Source organism: Phyllobates terribilis, unplaced genomic scaffold, assembly GCF_046119375.1.
Source record: "Phyllobates terribilis strain yellow unplaced genomic scaffold, ASM4611937v1 Scaffold_1__5_contigs__length_1240528914, whole genome shotgun sequence".
Classification (NCBI taxonomy): domain Eukaryota; kingdom Metazoa; phylum Chordata; class Amphibia; order Anura; family Dendrobatidae; genus Phyllobates; species Phyllobates terribilis.
Genome location: NW_027362761.1, coordinates 355,708,327 through 355,734,158, shown reverse-complemented (window position 1 = coordinate 355,734,158; position 25,832 = coordinate 355,708,327). Strand labels below are relative to the sequence as shown.

Sequence of the window (25,832 nt, the reverse complement as noted above, 5' to 3'; positions counted from 1 at the left end):
GCGCTTTTCCAAGCGATTTTAGCATCACTTGGAAAGTGCTTGACAACTTAGTCACACTATATAAATCCATGCATCCGGCATGGATTTATATAGTGTGACCAAGTTAATAGTTAAAAAAATAATAAAAATGGTAAAAAATAATATTAAAAAACATTATACTCACCTTCCGATGGCCCCCGTTCTCCTGTACGGTGCATCCGGTGTCTTGGGTGGCTTGCGGTGGTGTAAAAGGACCCTCCATGACGTCATTTAGTCATGTGACAGGTCACGCAACCGCCGACATCAGCGGTCGCGTGACCTGTCACATGACTAAATGACGTAATGGAAGGTCCTTTTACACCATCGCGAGCCACCGGGGAGCCAGGACGCACCAGAGAGAAGACCGCGGGGCCATCAGAAAGTAAGTCTAATGTTTTTTTTTATATTTTAAATTCTTTTTTTTTTAACAGGTACTATGGTACCTGGGTCTGGAGGAGAGTCTCCTCTTCTCCAGACCGGGGTACCATCTGCACATTGAATCGCTTAATATCCGCATGTGCACATGTACTCATGCAGATATTATGCGATTCAATGCAAGTCAATGGCGGCAATTACGCCACGTTTCCGCAAAAATAATGAACATGCTGCGGATTTTTCCATAATGAGAATTCGCAGCGGAAATTTCCGCAGCATGTGCACAGCACATGTGGATTATCATTGGGGACCATGGGGCACATATTACCAAGCGTTTTTGCTGCGGAAATTCCGTGGCAAAAACGCTTGAAAAACACATAGTGGGCACGCAGCCTAAATGCTGATTTCAATTTCTGGCTCTCCAAAAGTTTAAGAGAGAAACATCGGTCTTAAATTAGGGAAGAAAAGCTTTTGTTTAGAATAGGCCAAAGTACCTTTTTTATTGTTTGGAGCCTGTATGGTTGTAACAATTCCTAGTTTAGGCTGGCATCATATGATTGCATTTCACTGTATGCACGAGTGCTCTGATTTCTAAATCGACTAAAGATCAGAAAATCACAACCCCTATACAAACCGAACTAAAAGCCTTAGGCCTCATTCACACGTCAGTATTTTGCATCAGTACTTGTAACCAGGAGTGGAACTTACTGAGGAAAACTATAAATTGAAAGATTGACACCTGTTCTGTGTTTTGGAGACACTGCTGGTTAAAATAGTGATGTGAGAATGAGGGCTTATAGTGGGCAGAGAATTGTATAAACTATCAAATCCTCCATTGTATTTTCCTTTTCTTTTAATTATACCAAGGACTTTACAGTATAAATGATATGTTTTTAACAACGTGTTCAATTTAATTCATAAGTCGGTATGATTACAGCGATACCAAATATTTTTTTTTTTGTCGACGTTGGCAATATGTGGTCTGATTTTTTTTTGTACAGAGGGCTATATATTTTTGGAGGAACTTTTTTGAAGTATATATAACTTTTTTTGGTTTGTTTCTTTCTATTTGATCCTTGGTATATTTTATGAAAAGAACGAGGAAAAATAGAAAATCCATGATTGTTTTATATTTTTTTTAATTATTTGTTTAAAAAATGACACGTTCAATGCGATTTAAAGGTTTTCATCAAGATTTTGCCAACTAATCTGAGAGCAGCATAGTGTAGAGACAGAGACCCTGATTCCAGTGATGTGTCACTTAATGGGTTGCTTCCTGTAGTTTCGATAAAAATCACAGTTTTATCAGCAGAAGATTATAACTAGAAGACTAGTAAACCCTTTGCTACGTGTCATCCTCCATATTAATGGGCTCTATATAAGCCACAGTCTACACTACTGACTGGCAGCCTTCAGCCTATGCACAGTGTACACAGAAAGCTGCCAATCAGTGGTGTTGGCGGTGGTTGTACAGAGCTCAGCATTCAGAGAACTGCTAGACCTGCCGCAGATAAATCAGTGATTTTATCAAAACTACAGCAAGCGGACCAGTAAGTGATACATCACTGGAATCTGGAATAGGGGTCTCTGCCCCTAGATTATACTGCTCTTTTATATGGTGTAGCAAAAACCTGGTGACAAGATTGCCTTTAAATGATATGTTATCTTTTTTTCTATAAGTTAGTCTGATACCAGTTGTGCATAAGTTCAGTATCACAGTCTAAGGTCACAGCTCCACTATCAGTATCTCGTCAGTATTCGGTCAGTATATTTTCTCAGGAGCAAGAGCCAAAACCAGGAGTGGGTGATACATGCAGAATTGGTGACCTGTTTCTATTATACCTTTTCTCTGATTGTTCCTCACCTGGTTTTGGCTCCCACTCATGAGAAAAAATACTTATCGAATACTGACCAAATACTGATAGTGGGGACGTGGCCTTACGGCTCCCATACACAATAAATGGATGTCGGCTAAACGATTTTTTGGCCATCCATCATCATAGCCGACTCTCTTGAACATATAAGCGCTTTTTGGCGAGCGATCCTGTGTTCTCTATGAGAAAGCTGCCAGTTGACACTTCAGCAAGTGGCTTATCTACAGTGGAACAACGAGATTGGCAGTTCAAAATCGGACTTGCCCAATCAATATCTTCCTTGACCACCAGTTGGACGGCGAACCCCTCGGTGGCGGTGGGTTCACCGACATTAGTCTAAAGTGTACAGTGGCCCTTAGTTTGACATTTTGAAAAATTTAGCATGAACTGATACTTTGTTGTATATAACATATAAAAGAAACCCAGAACCACCCTTTCATACAGTTAAAGGGGTTGTCCGCTACCTAAATGCTGTTATTCCTCGTATATAAAAAAGCCCTTATACTCACCTACCACACTGGACCCATTTCAGCGTTTTGCCACTTGAGCACTGAAGCCAATCAGTATCCACTAATGTGCAGCAGAGCTCACACATCCCTTGGAAGAAACTCGGATGTCCGAAGGAAAAGTGATTGAAGCAGTTCATCAGCAGACGCTGATTGGTTGAAGCACTCAATAACAATGTCACACAAGCGCTGGGAGACCAGTCACAGTCATCACTAGAACCTCACCTATGACGAAGTGGAGTATAAGGCTTTTTCTTACAGTTTACAAGGCACTTTAATGTTAATCTAAGCAGCAAAACAGATTTCTACAAGCAAGATAAAGATTTAGAGAAACACAGTGTTGATATTGTATGCTAATGAGCTGAAAGTGCATTGGGGCGGTCCCTGCACTTACAGCTCTCCCGGCCTGCTGCCAGCCTCCTGTCTGTAGGTTACTGAAACATGAGTGACCTGTCAGTCCTAGAATGGAGGCGGGCAGTGGGTAGGGAATAGAGAGAGAGGTTGTAAGTGCAGTGCCCGCCCCAGTGCACTTGCAACTCATTAGCGTTAAATTTCAACTATAAATATCAACTATAACTTATAAACTATAAAAAAAAGGTGCAGATTTAATCAGCATCAAAGAACTTTTACGTACATGCCATTACTTTGGGGTATAAAATCCTGATGACAAGTTCACTTTAAGCACATCAGATCAAGTTTCCGGCAGGAAAGACAGATTTAAATCAGATCAAATGGTCATTTACAAACACAAATTTTGGCCTGGTTGGACAGAAATTGGTCACAGGGCACTCTTAGGGCCCCATACACATCAGACTAATGTCGGCCAAAAGCGCCGATATTGACGAGTTCGCTGACAGACTAATATGTATGGATGCCCCAGACAACTGATTGCCAAGAGAAGCATCAATCAGGAATGTAAGATTTCGGACCTGTCGACAGTTTTGCTCTCCTGGAGATAAGCTTCTGCCAGAGCGGTCTGGCAACTTTTCTCCCAGCCATGTCACCTTTTTCATTACAATACGTTAGCACGCCCCTCTTTTCCTTTTTTTTTTTTTTTTTTTTTATTTGTCTACAAGCTGGAACTAATTTCTCTTTCTATTTCAATCTGCTAATTTAAAAGGACAGATTCCAGGCAAGTGAACTTCGCACCCTTGTACCCATATGTGGGTTAACATTCAACTCATTTTCTAGAGCCATTACTGCTTGAGCAGCTAAATACAGATACAAACAGTTTCAACCCAAGAAATCTGTTTGAAGCGCAATATATAAATATAGAGTCTCTCCCACTTGTGTGATTCGGGCTCAGCTGCCAATATGAAGAATAAAAATAATAATAATTGGGGAAAATAAGAAGCCACGCTGGCAGCAGCCCACTCCTTCGGCAGCCAGAATCAGCCTGGGTTTCGTTAATCACTCTTTTGTGTTCATTAAATCTGACGTCAAATACTCTGCATTCACTCAGCTTTCCGCACCCTCTGGTGCACACAGATATAGATCAGGAGAAGGTACCAAATTCTGGCAGTGATTACAATTTTGTTAATCCTCAGTGTTGAATTTTCAAAGAAAAGAGAACAAAAATGCAGCTGCGGTGTTAGAAATGCATTATTGTAGTGGTGCTGCCTCTTGATGATTCACATTGCATAATCTAGGCATTCTTTAATGATTTTGCGATCTGTCATTCTTAATTATAAATGCCAGCAAAGCTGAACTGCAGAATCACTGTAGCTTTATTGGCACATTACCTTAAAGGGGTTTTCCACCCAAGTGCAAACTTTCGGCTTGCAGTGCAGTTTGCCAAATACTAACAGTGTGTGTATAGTATTTGGCAAAGTGCACACTGGTAGTATGTGGCAAGTTGCACTGCTTGCCGAGTGTTTGTCCTGGTGTAAAAAATGACTTTGTATTATTTTGTTGACAAGGTTGTGTGAGGGCTGACAGGCAGCCTATTAGACCCTTCCTCTAACAGGATTTAATACCTTTTTGTGCAAGTCAAATCCAGTGACCATTGGTTGGCATAATAATCCATGAGTGTCCCATTATTCTAGCTGCTTAAGCATGAGCCCAGTTATGTGTAAAAACCACATTCATGCTGTTTATATCACCAATGCATGGAGATGAGCCTAAAACAACTATGACAAATATATCTGCCATGGAGCATTTGGGGTTAAAGATTGCTCCAAATCTATCAGATGCTTTTCGGTACTATGCTTTTCACAATAAGATAACTTTTTAACTGACCAGGGGCAATACCCAGAAACACTGTGCCTATAAATAGAAATTCTTGGTTGGCTTTTATCCCAAGTAGTATTGTAAGGCTCATTAAAGGGTCGCTAGTGACTTTTAGGGTATGTGCCCACGTAGCGTTTTACAAGCGTATATGCTGGGGAATTTCCGCAGCGTAAACGCTTGTGAAACGCTTGGTAATCCGTCCCCCATGGTCCCCAATGAGAATCCGCAATTTCAATGCCCATGCTGCGGATTTTTCCGCCGCGTTTTTGATGGGCACAATAATCCGCAGCATGTCCATTAATTTTGCGTTTACGCATGTGGAATTGCCTTGTCAATGCAATAAAAAACGCAAGGCAATTCCGCATGCCCCAAACGCTTCTAAAACGCGCGAAAAACGCTTGCCAAATTCCGCAAGCGTTTTTCCGGGAAGGGACATGCAAAAATGAAGCAGAAATTTTCTGCTTCATTTCTGCAACGTGGGCACATACCCTTAGGATTTCTACCTCCAATAAGTGGCACTAGAGTTCAAGTCCTCTCTGAAGAGACAATTTGCATACTTATTTTATTTTTACTATTTTGTGTAATGCATAAGGCTGTATATATAATATGGCATAATAGTATAGATACTATACAAAAGTAAATCAATCATTTTAATAGTCTAAAATAAACAATAAAAAAGGCTTATTTTATCAGGCACGATTGTAAGATAACCTCAGAGTTTCATCTGTATAAAAGGACAATGGAATAGTATGCTAAACAAGTGACAACTAGCACAATATTGAAATATGAGATAAGAGGATACATCGTTTACAGCCATTTGCAGATAACAAATATTATTGCTGCCTAATGGAGTTCAGGCTTATAATTATGATGCCCCCACCTAGTCTGTGAAGCTCATTCCTTATGAGACCCACAATAACAAATTTAAAGAGGACCTGTCACATGCCATAAATATGTAATTTTTTACCTGGTGTGAATGCCGCTGTCTCACAAATTTGAAGTTGTTTTTTTTTGTTCTTGCACCTCTCTGTTCCTGAGATATGGTCCCCCTTACCTGTATAAAAATCTAGGCTCTTAGGCCAAGGTGGGTGGGTGTGGTCCTCAAGAGGGTGCCGCACAGGGCAGAGTTGATGACCACACCTACTTGGCTAAAAAAAGAGTAGAATGACACACAGGGAAAAGAAGGCTGTATCTTCGGAATGGAGAGGCACAGGAACTAAAGAAAAACAATGCCAGATTCAGAAAAACAGCAGGAGTTACACACAAAAATAATAATAATAAAAATAAATCATGAGTTTGTACTCTATATTCTCATTCAAATTTTTCTTCATTGCTAGAATTTCATGTCCGATGTTGTGGTTAGGGCCACAAAAATATTTGGCAAAAGCTCTTTTACAAGGCTTTGTAGCATATGATACAGAGCTCAGTTTTGCCTACATTGGGAACCCCAAGAGCAGATTTACTGCAAAAAAATGAATTGGTTGTTTACCAAGAACAATATCCTTTCCTGAAGAAGCAACCATACAATGAGACAATTTTGGGTACGTGGCATAGGTGGCCTGTGAATCAGTTGAAATCCTGAGTGGCTAAACCTTTTGGCCCCGATTCATCAAGACCAGTGATCTTCTCATGGTCTTGATGATGGGGTGGGGTGGAGTACAAGGCTGCATTGCGAGGGTCACACTTTTTAATGAATCCGGCGAGGTGTGTAGTGGTATGCGTCTCAGTGTGCGCCTCGCCACAAATCTTACTCCAGTCCCTGCTGGAGTAATATTTGCGGCGTAACGAATTCCGCTGCTCATTGTGAATTTGACGAGCGGCAGTTGGCTCACCCTTGTCTCGTCCTAGCTCTGCCCATTTTGTTGGAGCTGGGCAAAAATGTTGTGAAGATGCCAAAAGTTACAACATTTTAGCAAAACCTTGAGTTGCACCAAAATTTTGCGACTTTTTAAGCCTTTTAACACCAGAATTCTGGAATAAAGGCTATAATGAATAACGCCCCCTTTATGTTTGTAAAAGCTGGAAACTTTGTAAAATGTTGTCAACAGAATAGTATTTCTGCACTAACTACACCTGGGATGACATTTGTTTCGTCTAACTGGGATATGAGAAGTAACATGTACAATAACATCTCGTTCACAAGGCATCAGAATTATAGGTCCAAGCTCTGAAAAAGAAAGGATGTATCAGCACAGAAAACTGCAGCAAAAACCTTAGAAAAGCACCTTGTCCTTAAAAAGACACCATTAAAAGCCTAATTTTTTTTTGCAGAGAACAAAAAATAAATGCTACTTAAATTCAACTAAAGAAACTGTAAACCTTCAACTAGCACATTCATTCCTCCCCACACAGCTGTCTGACACCACTAGTGCACACAGACACCCCCTTCCCGATCTATTCTGGGAGAGGATCATGACTCCCACTATCTGGACCATGGCTGCTAACTCTTCCATTTCCTTTCTTTGCTTCTCTGTCCTCACCACTACCATAAGTTGCACAAACCACATCAGAATCAGTGTGCAGCATCTGTTCCCTTGGAAACCTGGCTACATCAGCAATCCACTGGGTTTAGCTTAGGACAATACTTGCCGCACACCCTGCACAGCAGAGTTGGCGTGGTGCACTCTGATGTCACCCGTAACCATGGAGCCCGCAGCTGAGGCCCACTCCTGCTCCCTTCCGCACCCTTCATGCATCATACAATATGATTTTAATCTAATTAGTACTGTGTGAAGATGTACAATGCATTGTGCCTATGCATTGAATTACTTTGTGAGTGGGCCGAGTACCTAATGTCACAGTGATGTCACTAATTCTAAGTTAAACAGGTCGCTTGTTTTAGAAATCCTATATTCAAACCTTCTTAGGGAATTCTAGGTTAACAGAGTCCCTCTTTTAGGATATTCATCGATTAACTGGAGGAGAGAGTGGTATTATCAGCCCCTAAACCGCCACCATATGGTAATGCACAATGGTAATAGGTTTCAAAAGATGCTAATATCTGAAACATCCCTTTTTGCATAAATAATACGTTATAACGCAGCGAGTGCTTTATGTGAATTAACACTGAAGAGTCGTCTGGGCGATCCTAGTTTCTTGAAGTCTCACTCTTCTCCTGTCTTGATTGATATCCCATAGGCCAGGAAGATCAAATTTATGTGAGGTTAAAATAGGACTAAAGGGGCTTAACAAAAAAATAAATAAAAATCAAATAGTGTCTAAAATATCCTCCAATGCAGGACAGCACAGAATGTAGGATTACTATGTACCAGGAGGATTATACAGAATACCTAATAATAAAGAGGCTTGTCACCTTTCGCTGATTCTACTCAAACTACCTACCTACATTACACCTTCCCACACGTCTGCCTAGATCAGTCATCCACAACCTTTCCTACCTCGAGAGCCACATTCAGCTCTGAGAGAGGGCTGTGAGCCACATCTAGAGTGCCCCACAATAGAGACATCCAGTTCCTGCCTTACCCCACAGTAGTGACACCCAGAGCCCCCATTATCAGTAGAATGACAACCAAAGCTTCCCCACAGAAATCACAAGTCAGTGTACTTGCACCTAGGACAGGGATGTAAAACTCAAACACATAGAGGGCCAAAATGAAAACCTTGGACAAAGTCACGGGCCAACCAGTATACAGTATAATGGGCCCCACGAAGTCCTCCATACAGAATAATGGGTCCACATAGTCCTCCATACAGAATAAAGGGCCCCACATAGTCCTCCATACAGAATAATGGGCTCCACATAGTCCTCCAAACAGTATAATGGGCCCCATATAGTCCTCCATACAGAATAATGGGCTTCACATAGTCCTCCATACAGAATAATGGGTCCCACATAGTCCTCCAAACAGAAAAATGGGCCCCACATAGTCCTCCATACAGAATAATGGGCCCCACATAGTCCTCCATACAGTATAATGGCCCCACATAGTCCTCCATACAGTATAATGGGTCCCACATAGTCCTCCAAACAGAAAAATGGGCCCCACATAGTCCTCCATACAGAATAATTGGCCCCACATAGTCCTCCATACAGAATAATGGCTCCACAGGGGTGGTGGTTCTGGTGTCGAGGGCCAAATAAAACCACTCTGCGGGCCAGATTTGGCCCATGGGCCGGAGTTTAACATGTATGATCTAGGGGATCCCGCATTACCCTCATTCGGTATTCCTGCATCAAGCACTCCCACCACGCTATTGCATCCAGCTTCCAGAACCCTTCTATCAGGAAGTATCCTCCTATGTCCACCTAAGCCGAAGGCAGCGGTCGCGTGACCTGTCACATGACTAAATGACATCATGGAAGGTCCTTTTACACCATTGCGAGCCACCGGGGAGCCAGCACGCACCAGGACACACTGTACAGGAGAGTACGGGGCCATCAAAAGGTGAGTATAATCTTTATTTTTTATTTTAAATTCTTTTTTTTACAGCTACTATGGTACCCAGGTCTGGATGACAGTCTCCTCTTGTCCAGACCTGGGTACCATCCGCACATTGAATCGCTTAATATCCACATGTGCACATGTAGTCATGCGGATATTAAGCGATTCAATGCAAGTCAATGGCGGCAATTACGCTGCGTGTCCACAAAATTAACGGACATGCTGCGTATTTTTCCGCAATGATAATCCGAAGCGGAAATTTCCGCAGCATGTGCACAGCACACGCGGATTATCATTGGGGACCATGGGCCACGTATTACCAAGTGTTTTTCAAGTGTTTTCGCTGTGGAACTTCCGCGGCAAAAAAGCTTGAAAAACGCATAGTGGGCACTCAGCCTTAAGGAGACCATGAAGTTCAGCATTACTTATGTGGTCAGAAGAAAACAAATGTGAAGAATCCCTTTAAGGTTTCTCTCTCTTCACTTTAGGAAACACACAAACCAACTAAAACCTTTTGAAATGTGCATTACAGTAAAATAAACTCGGGCTCCACTTTTGAAACCACAACTCCAATTACTTGAAATATTCATATTCACCTTAATTGCGCATGGTTATAATGGAAGGATTTCCAGTAAGCTATAATAAAATACTAATAAAATATTTAAAAGTGACTCCTACTTGAGTAACATGGGAAATAATTATCATTGGCACAAGATGCATTCAACAAATGGCAGCAGGGCTACATTAAGAGATGGTTAAAACGGCACATAACAGATACTATTAATAAATTGTTAATGCAATAGGAATATGTAGCAGAAAGTTCACAAAATCATCGTAGTTACCTTAGGACAGTTAGTAATACATTAAAGGAATAAAGGTAAAACGTTAAACCTGAATCATGTAGAGCTGTGCAATCCGGTATTCCTCCACAGTCATGGGAAGCGGGATGCGATATTCCTTAATCAGCATCTTGAAAAAAATCTCTGCCCCTCCAAAGCTGCCAGAATCAGTGACCCGAGGAACTCCGCTTACAGGTTATTAAATCACTGCCTGGGAAGTCATTTGGGGGAAACCTGAAACAACAAGGCAGACATATGACAGAGTTATTTTTCCACCTTCTGGATAGGATGCATAACCCTACAGTCTTCATATTGCACTCATGCTTTCCTGATGGGAAACATGTAAACTGCAAATGACAGATTTAACCTTTTCAGTACTGCAAGTATACAGCACCTGTTAAGAATGGTAGACATGACCCTACCAGTAAGGGTACAACACATGGTCTCTGAAATTCCTTTAAAGCCTCTTCACACATTTTTGGTCAGTATTTTTGATCAGTATTCTTATGCCAAAACCAGGAGTTTCTCCAAATACAGAAAAGCTGTCAATGTTTCAACTATTGTTTTCCTCTGATTGTCCACTCCTGGCTTTGGAATACAAACACTGATACAAAATACTGATGTGTGAATAAGCCCTAATACAGTGTTTTTATTATCCCACATTCTCTATAGAATAATAAATACAATTAAAAAAGTCAAAAGTTAAATCACAAGTGAATAGCACAAAAGTCAAATTCCAAATTCTTCTAACTACTAGAAAACCTGCGACTATATGGTGGCTCAGTGATTAGCACTGCAGCCTTGCAGAGCTGGGTTCAAATCCCACCAAGGACAACATCTGCAAGGCGTTTGTATGCTCTCCCCGTGTTTGTGTGGGTTTCCTCCGGGTTCTCCGGTTTCCTCCCACACTCCAAAGATATACTGATAGGGAATCTAGATTGTGAGCCCCACTGGGGACAGTGGTCATGTCTATAAAGCACTGAGGAAATTTTTGGCGGTATATAATGGAGAGTAAAATAAATGATGAGTAATACTGTACAGAATATGATCGCTTTATGAAACTCCCTTCTCACTGCACCTCACCAACACCTAGCTAGTGTCTCACAGTTTAGAGAATGTCATAGATTATAATTTGTCCTGAACATTTTTTCCCAATTCCTCATAATAATAAAAAAAAAACACAAAAAAAACTCAAAAACAAATACCAATTGACCAATGAAGAATAGTGCAAAAAAATGAAGGACTTGTCCTAAAAAACGACACAAAAATGAACGGCTACAAGATGAGGCTTTCTGGAACAACAGCTAAAAACACATATCTCAAATGTCTACTTTGGTTCTAATAGTAATGTCTGCTGCAACAGAAAGCTTATCCTCTGTGCAAAAACAACAACAATGAAATGATCTCCTCTAACCTTGACTTTACAATACAATCAATGTTACTGCATTGTAATGCACAGTCTACGGAATCACAGAAAAATAGAACAGAAATGTAAAATACTCTTATGTAAGGGTTCATCAACAAGTATCACAGTTTAATGGGGACATGTGATTGCAGGCATTAAACCATTAACTAGTGACCTTTGTGCACTAGTGCTGTCCAATTTTTGGTATGGAAAAATATTTTCCCTCCTGTGGCAGACCTTCTAAGTTTTCTCAACACTGGTCCAGAAGAAATCCAAAAATAACATCAGCAATGTACTGCAGACTGACAGGTAAATAGCATAAAATACCCCTAATTAGCTTGCAACGGACTTGTGCTTATACACAGGAGTCAATCAAAAAATGCAGAGGTGAAGTGTAAAGCACAGGGGACAGAGGAGCAGCCCGAGGAAGATTTTAGGACCAACTCTGCCCAAATTGAGTCAGCCATCCAGGTGTGTGTTTTTGTATGGCCACAACTGGACATTCTCTTTTAACTTCCATTATATAGAACACAGTATTTTCCCACAACATTAGTATTTGAATTGAAATCTGAAAGTACATTGGTGTGTGAATTCAAGAAGTGCAATGACTGATTTTTTATGTCCCTTTAGGATACATTCACACATCCATATGGGTGCTGTCTGATTTTTAATGTAGACCCATAGGGTGTCGCAAAACTATAGTGTCAGGCAAAGTGAGGGAAAGACTAAGGTGCCAACAACGGGAAGAGGGGGAGGAAACACTTGGGAAAGGGGGAGTGGAAACCCCTAGGGAGATCTACCAACACCCTGACTCCACTAACGTCCCTAAATAGGTTCTGCACCTATCGCCGAGCAGGGAACCTAATCCCTGACTGCCCCTAGTGATAGGCCCTAGATAGGGAGAGGACAGGGTGAGCACTAGTCAGCCCCCACTGCAACTAAAGACAAACAGGTAAACAGACAAGGGAAAGCACTTAGCTTGAGGAGACACCAGAGAGATAACGCCAACTATCCTCCAAGGGAGCTCCAAGAAGACACTAGCCAACTACTAGAACTTCAAGCCTGGACAGAGGAAAATAGAGCTATCACCGGCGACTCTCTGGATAGACTGAAGGTATTTAAACATCCAGCAAGGGTGTGTCAATTAGCAGCAGAAGGTGCAGTTCACTGCTAGGTCCTAGAAGGAGAAGGATATCACTACACTACAGAGATGAAAAGATCAAGAAGGTGCCTGCAGAGCCAAGCTCAATGACCTTCTACAGCTGGATCTAGAACGACTGTCTGTCACACCTGACACACCTAGCCACATCTCTGAACATCATGGATCCGAGAATGAGATCGGTGAAACTCAGTGCATGTCTTATTATGATTCGATGTTGAAGATCAGAGTATGGCATAGTCAGTGGGTCTATGTGCTGTCCGACAGAAAAAAAAATAAATTGGGCAGCACACAGGCTTTCACATGGATGTGTAAATTCACCCTTGGCCATAGGGAAAGGACATAGTTTGCAAACGAAGAGTGAGTTGTGCATTTTAGCACAGTTTGCTAAATTCTGTTTTTCAAAAGTCTGTTGGAACAGGGCCTAGGACCACTTAGGAATTTGGGATTGCAAGAGATGACTACAATCCATTTCACACAAGTGACGTGTAAATGTCAGTGTGCATGAACAAAAGGGCCATTGACGAAAAGATGAAAATTTTGCATAGGTTTTCATATATGACTTCCAAATAAAAAATAAATGTACTTTTGTTCTTTAAGAGAAGTGGGAACAAAAGCATAAGCCCCCTTAAGAAAAGTTCCCATGTAAATACACAGCAGTGGAACGCAGGAGCCACAGACATAAGAGAACAGTCTGTAAATCAATATTCCAGAAACTGACGTATTTCATGTGTAGCAATTAGGTGATGGCGCTGTACTGTGAACTCCAAGCTTTTCTCTCCGTAATCAATATATTTACTGGAGTCTTTATAGAGGCCAGAAGCTGCATCCCTGCCTACGCTATTCTCATCTCAAACAATGCTTCCTCTCTGATCGATAACCAAACAAGGCCTGCATATTACCATTGCACTAGCCTTGTAGCTGAGGGGTTTACAGCTTGGCTGATAAAACTTCCATTTTACTGATAACACACATATATTAACGATTTTTATTACAAATTCTGCCATGTGATTTGCAACTCATTAAATGTATAACATATATATATATTACCAATTTATAACATTACTTTTTTCTACCATCTATACAGAATAATTGATGCAATAGATCTCATTTATCAAGACAACCTAGGGTGGAGTTCACATCATGTTTGCAATGTACAGTGGTGCTTGAAAGTTTAAGAACCATTAAGAATTTTCCACATTCTGCTAAATTTTCACCTTAAAGTATATAAGATTTTCACACAAGTTACAAAAGTAGATAAAGAGAACCAAATTAAACACATTAATCAAAACTATCGGGCTTTGATATTTTTTAAGTAGTACACATGTCTGTGAGTAACAAAAGTGTGTGAACCTTTGCTTTCAGTTTCTGGGGTGACCCCCTCGTGCTGCAATTACTACATCTAAACATTTCCGGTAATTGTTGATTAGTCCTGCATATTGGCTTTGAACCATTTTAGTCCATTACTCCCTTCAAAACAATTTACACTTTGTTATCTTGGTGGTATTCTCCTATGAAATGTTCACTTCAGGTCCTTCCACAACATTTCTATAGTATTAAGGTCCAGACTTCTTTGACTTTCCAAGTGTTTAACGTTAACCATTCTTTTGTAGAACTACTTGTGTACTTTGAGTCATTGGCTTGCTGCATATCCCACGTTTTCTTGAGATTAGCCATAGGCATAGAATGTGCTGATAAAACTCAAACTGCCCTGGCCAAGATGCAGCAAAACAGATCCAAACACCACGTAACACTTTGTCATTGAAACCTAAAAGCTCTCTTTTGGGTACATCCATCCACAAAACATTGTTCCAATAGCCGTCTGCCTGTCCAGGTGACCTTAAGCAAACTGCTGATGGGCAGCAATGTACTTTGTGGAGAGCAGTGGATTTTCTCCTTGCAATCATGATTATCGCTGTGCAGTGCCCTCCTGATGGTGGACCATTAATGTGAGAGAACCCTGTAGATGCTTAGAGGTTACCTTTGGTTCATTTGTGACCTCACTGACTATTATACACCTTGCCCTTGGAGTGATCTTTGTTGGTCGACCACTATTGGGTAGGGTAAGAACAGTCTTGAATTTCATCCATTTGTGCACAATCTGTGGATTGGTGGAGTCTAAACAGTTTAGAGATTATGTTATACCATTTTCCAACTTGATGAAAATCAATTCTTCTTCTGTGGTTCTCAGAAATTGTCTTTGTTCATGTCAGGATACACGTCCAAAAACATGTGTTGTAAAGATCTGACTGCTAAATCCCTGTTTATTAAATAAAACAGGTCACCCACTCACACTTCATTGTCATTGCATTGATAGAAAATACCAAACTTTGATTTCACATTCAAATTATCTGCTAACCCTAAAAGTTCACATACTTTTGACACTCATAGATTATATTGGATCATTTCCTCAATAAGTAAAATTACATAGTGTAATATTTTTGACTCATTTGTTTGATTTAGTGTTATCTTTTTTTAGGACTTGTGTAAAAATCTGATGTCGTTTTAGGTAAAATTTATGCAGAAATATGGAAAATTCTGAACGGTTCACAAACCTTCTGGCAACATTGTAAATTTAGCAGGTATACCGGGAAAGTTTCTGACGTATACACTAAATGTACGGTTTAGGAAATGAAATCTGATCAGATTGGTTGCCACGTGCAGGTTTATTATTAGACGGCATTTTTATTTTGCATTTGTTATATTTATATTGCATTTGTTATATTTATATTGCACAAGCGATACATGTTTACCAACAATCTGTGCACAATACACTAGGGGCACAGGATATGGCAAGGGCTGATGATTTGCCAGTTTTGCACTCTGCAGTTTTTTCAATGATGGAGAGAAATGTGTTAATTGTTTAATTACCCGTAAATTAGAGCAATCATCCCACAGCTATTTGCACCAGTGATATAAACACATAATAAATTATCAGAAAACGAACATACGTTTTCTGCTGTTATTTCTTGTTTGCTTTTCTGATGCAAGGTATATTGTAGCCATGCAAGCTTGTTAATTCAAGGCCAAAATTAGATTTAGTCCACACTTACATTATTATATGCAGCATAGTTTCACGAAAGATGATAGTGCTATGAAAACAGACAATAATATGAAGAAAACAATTTTTTTTACATTTACAAACTTGTATGTCTACAAACACCCCATTTACATAATTAAACACATCAATTGCTTACCCTTCATGGAATAAATAGTATTATTATTAATAATATTAATATCAATAATAATAATAAAAATAATAATAAAGGCTATTAAAGCAAACTTCAAAATTGCTCTCAGTTACAAGAAGCCACACAAAAAAATCTGTCTTACTTTCAGTTTTCTGAAAAGAATCACTGTTTCTAGGCACCCAAAATACTGTCATGGAGATAAATAATAAAAAAGGGGCAGAGATAATACTGCTTAATCTTTTTTTTCCATTAATAGATATGATTTGACGTCACTTGAGCAATTCAGAAGCTAAGCAGTGCAGAGAGTGGAAACTCTGGAATCTACAGACTGTCGGAAGTCTTGTTATTATTTGCAGGCCAAAAATGATTTCTAAGCTATTCTTAACGTAAAGACTCATATGTAACCTGTGCCAGCATGGTGCCATGTTGGCTCTAGAAATACAAGAGTAACAACCTCTTAGTGATGTTTTAATACTCATCTGTCCATTTACTATCCTGCGATCTCATATTAGCTGGGCAATTCACTGAATAAAGATGAAATTTAAAGGGAATGTGTCACCCCCTGGGCGATATCAGACCTCTACTATGGCCATATAGGTTATAGAAAAGTAAATCTATACATACCTGTATGGTCCATAATAGAGGTCTGATTGAAGAGAAATCTGGTTTTATAAAGTCTGTTTTCCAGAGGCTTGGCGTCCGAGGGACACCAAGCAAACCCATCCTATATGCTTACTATTCCCCTAAATCGACGCCCACGGGGGTGACACATTCCCTTTAAAGATGAAGAAGTTTTAAAGTGACATAACAACAGGCACAAATCGAAAAAAAATAAAACAGTTCACAAATAAGCAGTGCATACACAGTACCAGGCAAAAGTTTAGACACGCTTGTTTATGCAACATTTTCCTTTTCTTATTGGATGTGCACATTGTAGATTTAAACTGAAAGCAGTAAAACAACGAAAAACATGGAAACGAGATGTAAAGAAACACATGTGAAACAAACCAAAATGTGTTAAACTTTAGATTCCTCAAAGTATGTCTCTGAGGCCACCACCCCACTATCAGTATTTGATCAGTATTCGGTCAGTATTTTTTCTCAGGAGTGGGAGCCAAAACCAGGAGTGGAACAATCAAAAAAAAGGTATAATAGAAACAAGTCACCAATTCTGCATTTATCACCCACTCCTGGTTTTGGCACCCACTCCTGAGAAAAAATACTGACCAAATACTGATAGTGGGGCCGTGGCCTAACTCTGAAGACAGCTTTACGCATCCTTGGCATAATTTCAAGCAGCTTCATCAGCTTGTTGTCTGCAATGGCATTTCCAGAGATGCTGGGCAGTTGTTGGTGGTTTTGCCTTCACTCTGCAGTCCAACTCATCCCAACACTTAAGTGATGGGTCATTCCTGAACAGAGACAAAGGGCAAGCTCCCTGCTGTGAACGATGGGAGCCGGCACCCCAGTGAGAACCACTAAAGTCTCTTAAAGCACCGCTCAAGCATTTTTTTTATTGCACCGCTGGAGTGGTGCTTTAAATGCAAGTCCAGTCCCCTGCCCCATTCTGATACTCACCTTCTGGCGTTTTCATCCGTTTTCGCCGCCACTCTCGTCGGTTTCCGGCGTAAAGTGATCTGCCTGCAGCTCCAGCCTTCCCTGGAGCTGCATGGAGGTCACTTTACAATACAAGTATATGAGATCCGCGTTCTGGCTCTGATAGACTTGCATTGCGCTCATGTAACGTAGCTTCTGACTTCCAGCTTGTCAGAAGCTGTGCTCACAACATGGTGCAGGAGGACCGGATTGGCACCGGAAAAAACTGTGAAGACGACAAAGTGTGAGTATATGACCGGGGGGCAGGGGGCTTTGATTTAAAACGCAAAAAAAACAAACACTGGAGTGCTTTAATGGCTCTCACAAGGCGTAAAATTTGGTGTTCGATGGCCGAAACCCCACCCACCCAATCCAAGTCCAGCGCACTCATCAATACAATGGTTATCTGAAAGTAGGTGGAGTTTCGGCAGCATTAAAGTAATCTTAAATATGTGCTCACCTTTGTTTTTTATACTTCCTGCTATTTAACTTTGACAAAACTTTATTGATATACTTAGGTGAAGATTACACACGTTTTTTATGCGTTTCCGCCAGGGCTGTAGAGTCGGAGTCGTGGAGTCGGAGCCCATTTTAGTGGAGTCGTAGTCGGTATAAAATGGGCCAACTCTGACTCCTAAAATATATAATAAATTGAGCACAGTAGTTCAATGCAGTTTGTGGGGAATATTTTTTCACAAGAATTTGGGAAAGTTATGAAATGTCCTAAAAATGTCTGTCCTTTTCCTGATCTAAGGATCTAGGCTTTTAGCTGAGATGAATCTGTGCTACAGTAAATCAGTAAAATTTATCACTTAAACATAAGACATGTATGAGGGAGTCAGAGTCGTGGAGTCGGAGTCGGTGCCATGGAAATTGAGGAGTCGGAGTCAGAGTCAGAGGTTTGGCTTACCGACTCCACAGCCCTGGTTTCCGCCATGAAAACGCACTAAAAATGCATGTGAGTTTATTTTTACCAGTAGATTAAATTACAAAAAAAAGGCAGAATTGCCTTTTTCTGTTTATATTCATTCCCATAGAGAATACAGTGGGTACGGAAAGTATTCAGACCCCTTTAAATTTTTCACTCTTTGTTTCATTGCAGCCATTTGCTAAATTCTAAAATGTTCATTTTTTTCTCATTAAAGTACACTCTGAACCCCATCTTGACAGAAAAAAACAGAAATGTAGAAATTTTTGCAAATTTGTTAAAAAAAGAAAAGCTGAAATATCACATGGTCATAAGTATTCAGACCCTTTGCTCAGTATAGAGTAGAAGCACCCTTTTGAAGCCATGAGTCTTCTTGGGAACGACGCAACAAGTTTTTCACACTTAGATTTGGGGATCCTCTGCCATTCTTCCTTGCAGATCCTCTCCAGTTCCGTCAGGTTGAATAGTGAACGTTGGTGGACAGCCATTTTCAGGTCTCTCCAGAGATGTTCAATTGGGTTTAGGCCAGGGCTCTGGCTGGGCCAGTCAAGAATGGTCACAGTGTTGTTCTGAAACCACTCCTTTTGTTATTTTAGCTGTGTGCTTAGGGTCATTGTCTTGTTGGAAGGTGAACCTTAGGCCAAGTCTGAGGTCCAGAGCACTCTGGAAGAGGTTTTCATCCAGGATATCTCTGTACTTAGCCACATTCATGTTTCCTTCAATTGCAACCAGTTGTCCTGTCCCTGCAGCTGAAAAACACCCCATAGCATGATGTTGCCACCACCATGTTTCACTGTTGGGATTGTATTGGGCAGGTGATGAGCAGTGCCTGGTTTTCGCATACCACTTAGAATTATCACCAAAAAGTTCTATCTTCATCTCATCAGACCAGAGAATCTTATTTCTCATAGTCTGGGAGTCCTTCATGTGTTTTTGAGCAAACTCTATGCGGGCTTTCATATGTCTTGCTCTGAGGAGAAGCTTCCGTCGGGCCACTCTGCCATAAAGGCCCAACTGGTGGAGGGCTGCAGTGAGAGTTGACTTTGTGGAACTTTCTCCCATCTCCCTATTGCATCTCTGGAGCTCAGCCACATGATCTTGGGGTTCTCCTTTACCTCTCTCATCAAGACTCTTCTCCCACGATTGCTCAGTTTGGCTGGACGGCTAGGTCTAGGAAGACTTCTGGTGGTCCCAAACTTTTCCACTGAAGGATTATGGAGGCCACTGTGCTATTAGGAACCTTTAGTAATGCAGAAATTCTTTTGTAACTTTGGCCGATCTGTGCCTTGCCACAATTCTGTCTCTGAGCTCCTTGGGCAGTTCATTTGAGCTCATGATTCTCATTTGGCCTGACATGCACTATGAGCTGTGAGGTCTTATATAGACAGGTGTGTGCCTTTCCAAATCAAGTCCTATCAGTTTAATTAAACACAGCTGGACTCCAATGAAGGAGTAGAACCATCTCAAGGAGGATCACAAGGAAATGGACATCATGTGACTTAAATATGAGTGGCTGAGCAAAGGGTCTGAATATTTATGACCATGTGATATTTCAGTTTTTATTTTTTAATAAATTTGCAAAAATTTCTACATTTCTGTTTTTTTTAGTCAAGATGGGGGGCAGAGTGTACTTTAATTAGAAAAAAATTAACTTTTTAGAATTTACCAAATGGCTGCAATGAAACAAAGAGTGAAAAATTTAAAGGGGGTGTGAATAATTTTTGTACTCACTGTAAATAAGTTTGTTAACATGTTATATGTGCCCCAAAATGATGCCACTGACAACTCATCCTGCAGTAGTTTTTAAATGGGTGTCTTTTATGGGCTTTTCTGACATATAAGCACCTCAAAGTCATCTCAAAACTAAAATGGTACCTAGAAAAAAAAGGTTTGAAAATATAATTGAAAAAAAATTGCTTCTAAATATTTAATCACACTGACATCAAGGTTTTTTTTTTAAATGATGCTGATGTAAAGCAGACATATGGCAAATGTCATTTAGTAACTATTTGATTAGATGTAACTGTTTTAAGGACCTAAAAGTTAAATTAAATCAATTGTAAATTTTTGACAATTTTTGCCAAATTTCCAATATTTTCATAAATAAACAAAAATTTTCTTGACCTAAATTTATCACTATTGAAGTATAAAGTGTCACATAAAAAAGACATTCTCAAAATCACTGGGATTAGTAGAAGAATTTCAGGATTATCACAAAAAGTGACAAGTCAGATTTGAAAAATAGGGCTGTGCCAGGAAGGCCAGAACTGGCTGTGAGGCTAGTCAGTTAAAGACATGCCCCCAGAGATTCTTGAGAGCAACGCCCCTTTGCTCAACACAATAAAACGTTACACATTGGCACAATAAATAAATTAAAAAAAAGCTGTATCCCTTACACCATATATCCCTTACACTACACCATACTGTCATGGTGTAGTGGGAATGCTGGTGAGGAAATGGCAGATACGGGCAGGGTGAGCAGGGAAAACTAGTCTGTCCCTAGACTGGGAACCCTGAATAGCCCTGATCCCGAAGGTATCTCTGATGGTGAGAAGGTTCGAGTCTCCACCCTAAACCCTAATTCCTCCGCAAGCCCTGCGCTAATCCCCCTCACCTCCCTCCACAGAACAAAGGTACAGCAATCTCAAAGGAAAGGACTTCAGTGGCACAAACGAACAGGACTGCACAGCACGGCTTCCAGGTATAGAGTGAAACTCTGTCAACAGCACCACCTGGTGGAAGGAGAGGCTACTTAAAGGATAGGGGGAGGAGACTCACAAAGAAACTCACATCCAACAGGACACGGCAATAGACCTGGCATTAACCCAGACAGTACAAGAGGGAATTTCACAGTTTAAATTACAGCGGCATCTAGAATAGACCGCAGATACACAGCGCTAGACAACGCGTGACAGTACCCCCTCTTTTAAGAGAGGATTCCGGACTCTAAACCTGCCTCGTCTGGAAAAGGTCCACATTTCCTGAGTGACGAGATATGAAAAACATTACGGTTTTCCAACACTGGGGGTAGTTCGAGTTGGTATAACACAGGGTTGTAAATGGCCGATATTCTAAATGGACCAATAACCCTGAAACTAGGACCCCCAGCAGCACGCCTCCACCTGACGTGGTTGGACAACACCAACACATACTTGTTCACTCTCAGGTCTGGACCTGCACGTTTATTTCCAAATCTGAGCTCACAGTCAGAGGTCACACACTCAGAGCGGCAAACGGCAGCAGTGTCCCCCCGGGGCCCAGTGCTCCCTCCCCTGGAGAGCACAGTAGGAAGCTCCATCCTTCCCCGGCCTCTCCTCCTGGAACGATGCCTAGACCCACCGTTAATCTGAGGCGCAGTCCGGACTCCACCCCCTTTTCCAGGCTCACTCCCAATCACTTCAGGTAGAGGGGTAGGAGTTGGTGGAACCAGTACAGTAGAAATAGTTGTAGCTAGGCAATTACTCATACAGAAAGCCCCCCAACTTACAACTTTTCTGGCCCACCATTCAACCACCGGGTTGTGTTTCTCCAGCCAGGGAAGGCCCAATATAATGGGAGTGGGCAGGTTCTCTAAGAGATGACAGGACAGGACCTCCTGATGGAGAGTTCCTATGCTCAGGTTCACATTACGCACCACTTGAGAGAGAACCTTCTGGCTGAGTGGTACTGAGTTGATCGAGGCGATGGATATAGGTCTCACTAAAGCTCTGCTGGCGACACTAAGAGCCCGAGCAAAGCGAGAATACATCAAATTGACACCAGCTCCGCTATCGACCAGTACAGGTACACTCTCGGTTTTACCATCTACCACAACCTTGGCAGACAGTGTCAACGGAGACCTAGCGAGGAAGTTAATATAAACCTTCCGGTCGTCTCCTTCCGAAAGACCAAAGGTAGTCTGCTTCTGAGACTGCTTGGTAGCCTTGGAGCGAAGTGGCTAGGGGGAGGAGACTCACATAGAAACTCACATCCACCAGAACCAGGCAATAGAACTGGCATTAACCCATGCAGTACAAGAGGGAATTTCACAGTTTAAATTACAGCGGCATCTAGAATAGACCGCAGATACACAGCGCTAGACAACGCGTGACACATACAGCTTCTCTACCTAAAAGAAACTCAGGGCAGCAGCAGGAATAAAATAAGAGGAAACATTGCCCACATGGTGACAGGTCCTAATTACAATACACTTTTTTTTTACCAGATTAGGAAAAAGAATAGTCCAATTGACACAATCCACCTCAATCTAGTGTAGGAAAAAAAACACAAACTGCTGCCAAGCATTGCTAGTGTAAACCTAGCCTTCATTTAAACCAATGTGCCACTAAATGCATTGCAGCCTTTGAAGTCTCAAGTAATGTTACATCACTGGCAAGTGCTAACCTCTGAGACATAAATATAATTAGTAATCTGAAGGAGAAAAAAAGTGTGCATTGTAGAGCACAATGATGAGAGTCCAATCAGGTTTATTACTCACACTGTACTTTACAGCATAGATTGGGCAGAAATGCCATTCACACACAGTTTATAATTAGAGGGAATTGGTCAGTAGGATCAACCCTCCTAAGCCGTCTATATGGGCATGTATAAAGTTGAATAAAATGATACCTTGATATCTGCAATCCAATGTCTAATTCTAAGAAATCCACATATTTCTTATATGTTAATGCGCTGTTAAGATCTATGAGACACTGATCTGAATGAGAATCTGCCTCCAGAGCTTATTTTAACCCCCGGGCCATTTTCCGTTTTTGAAGTTTTACTTTTCGCTCCACTTATTCCCAGAGCCATAACGACATCACTGGTTTTACCATATCGTGCAATACCGCTGTTGTTTTTTGGGTTTGTTTTTACCACGTTGACTGAATGCTAAAACTGACCTGCCATTATTATTCTCCAGATCATTACGAGTTTGTAGATATCAAACATGTATAGGCTCTTTTTTATTTAAGTGGTGAAAAAAAAAATCCAAAGTGTGCTAAAAAAAAAAGTCGCCATTGAGTGAGGGCTTATTTTTTGCGTGATGGGCTGACGTTTTTAATGATACCATTTTGGGGTGGATCTGATGTTTTGATTGCCCGTTATTGCATTTTATTACAATGTTTCGGCGACCAAAAAAACTTTATTCTGGCAATTTTTTTTCTCGTTACGCCGTTTACCGATCGGATTAATTATTTTTTTATATTGATAGATCGGGCAATTCTGAACGCGGCAATACCAAATATGTGTATTTTATTTTTATTGTTTTATTTTGAATGGGGCGAATGGGAGGTGATTTAAACTTTTATATTTTTTTTAAAAACATTTTTTTTTACTTTTTGCTTGCTTCTATAGTTTCCATGGGAGACTAGAAGTAGCACTTGCCTGATCAGCTCTGCTGCATACAGGCGATGAGCAGATGAGCTCACTTGCTATGAGCGCCGACCACTGGGCGGCGCTCATAGCCATCTGGACATGACAACCACAGGGGTCTACTGCAGACCCCGGGTTGTCATACCAACCCATCGGTGACCCACGATCATGTGACGGGGTCACCGATGGGCGCGGTAAGTGACGCGCATCTGGTTTGCGCGAGTTAAATGCAGCTGTCAGAGATTGACAGCGACATTTAACATGTTAACAGCCGTGGGTGGATCGCGATTCCACTCGCGGCTGTTGCGGGCACATGTCAGCTGTATAAATCAGCTGACATGTACCCGGTTCAGTGCGGGCTCAGGGCCGGAGCCCGATATGAACCAGGGGTTCCGACGTGGTGCGTACTATTACGTACCAAGTCAGAAAGATGTTAAATGAAAGCGGGTGTTCCCAAGTGTGAGACATGCAGATCAGGAGAACAGATTGTCAGTCACTACATGTCTCACACTGTTAATGCCCCCTTTCATTTAAAATAAGGTTTGGTAGAGAAAGATGAGCCTAATTCAGTAAGAGTCACACTTAATGAATTGGGCGCATCTTATAAGTGCCATGAGCTTGTAAATACAAGTAACTTTGCAATATACCTCCTATTTAAAAATCTTTTTAGTTCTCAAGAAAATACATTTTTAAAGAAGCACTCCTCCCAACAAAAAATGTATCCTTTTAATATATTGCAGTCACCATGTTATATAGCACTGTGTACTTACAATTGCTCATTTTGCCTTTCTACTCAGTTAATTCTTCTGTTTTCCTTTAGGTCTATGACATCACGTGATTAAAAACTAACTAGCTGAATCCTTCCAAGCTCTATGTAGAAACAGGAGGTCAATTTTCTCTCCATGAGTCATGAGTCACTGCAAAAAGCCCAGGCAAGGTGGAGGAGGTAGCTGCTGTGTCAGGAGTTGAAGAGGGGAATGATTTATGCAGGGACAAGAGACTTCCTGTTTCTACATAGAGCATAGAAAAGAGAAGAATTAACTGGGTAGAAAGACTATAAGCGCAATTGTAAGGACACAGTGCTATATAATATGATGATTGAAATATATTAGGAGGATAAAAACTTTGGTGGGAGTGTTTCTTCAATTTTACAGTGTACAGTTCGTTTTCTAGGTTACTGACCACCCTGCAGCCTCAGAATGGCCTGCTACCTTGGCAAGTAGAGCGCGAAGCTTGCAGGCTCCTATGCTTTAGAAAAGACTTGAAGTGCTCTGAAGCTGGACAGATCGCTGGATCCAACTAGTCTCAGTCCCCCGATGATTCTTCTATGCTGCAGATGCAAAGGTGCCTGTGCTAGTAGCATGGAAGCAAGCTCAGCTCATAAGATGGTCAAAACTGTCAATCTTCAGTAGCAAACTGTCAATCTTCTGTAGCACACCGTCTCCTGCAAAGCTGTAAGCAGGGGAGCAGTGCACTCCTGAAGGGGGAACATTAGAACAACTTTAAAGGTTTTGTCCACTACTAGGACAGCCCCTTCTTGATCTAAATGTCTGGCCCTGATAAAATAAAAAAGCTTATACTCACCTCCCGTGACGGCATAGTTTCCGCGGTGTCGGCACTCCCGGTCCCGGGGCTCTAGTGCAGTTATTATGACACGTGACCCCAGCGCTCAATCAGCGCTGTCATCACTGCTCCCCCCTTCCGAAAAATCGAACATGAAAAGGAAGTCCAGGCTGCAGCTGATCTTCCTCTTCATGTTCAATTCGACAGGAGGTGGGGACAGTGACGCCAGCGCTGCTTGGGCCCCGGGGTCACATGTCACAACAACAGCACGAGAGCACCGGGGAGAGAGAGTGCCGACACCGCGGAAACGGTGACAGCATGGTAGGTGAGTATAAGCTTTTTTTTATTTTATCAGGGCCAAGCGAGGGATATGACAAGGAGTTGTCCAAGTAGT

At 41.2% G+C, this 25,832-nt stretch overlaps 1 protein-coding gene across 11 annotated transcripts in view; it reads right to left on the bottom strand.

The window, feature by feature from the left end:
* Positions 1-25,832, bottom strand: part of PITPNM2 (phosphatidylinositol transfer protein membrane associated 2) — a 398,693-nt gene that overhangs the window by 186,597 nt on the left and 186,264 nt on the right. For all 11 annotated transcript variants that reach the window (XM_073676202.1, XM_073676201.1, XM_073676209.1 and 8 more), the window contains one exon: positions 10,297-10,478. In XM_073676202.1, the coding sequence (XP_073532303.1) occupies positions 10,297-10,374 (78 nt within the window). In that variant the 5' untranslated portion in view covers positions 10,375-10,478. The remainder of the gene's footprint in view (positions 1-10,296; positions 10,479-25,832) is intronic.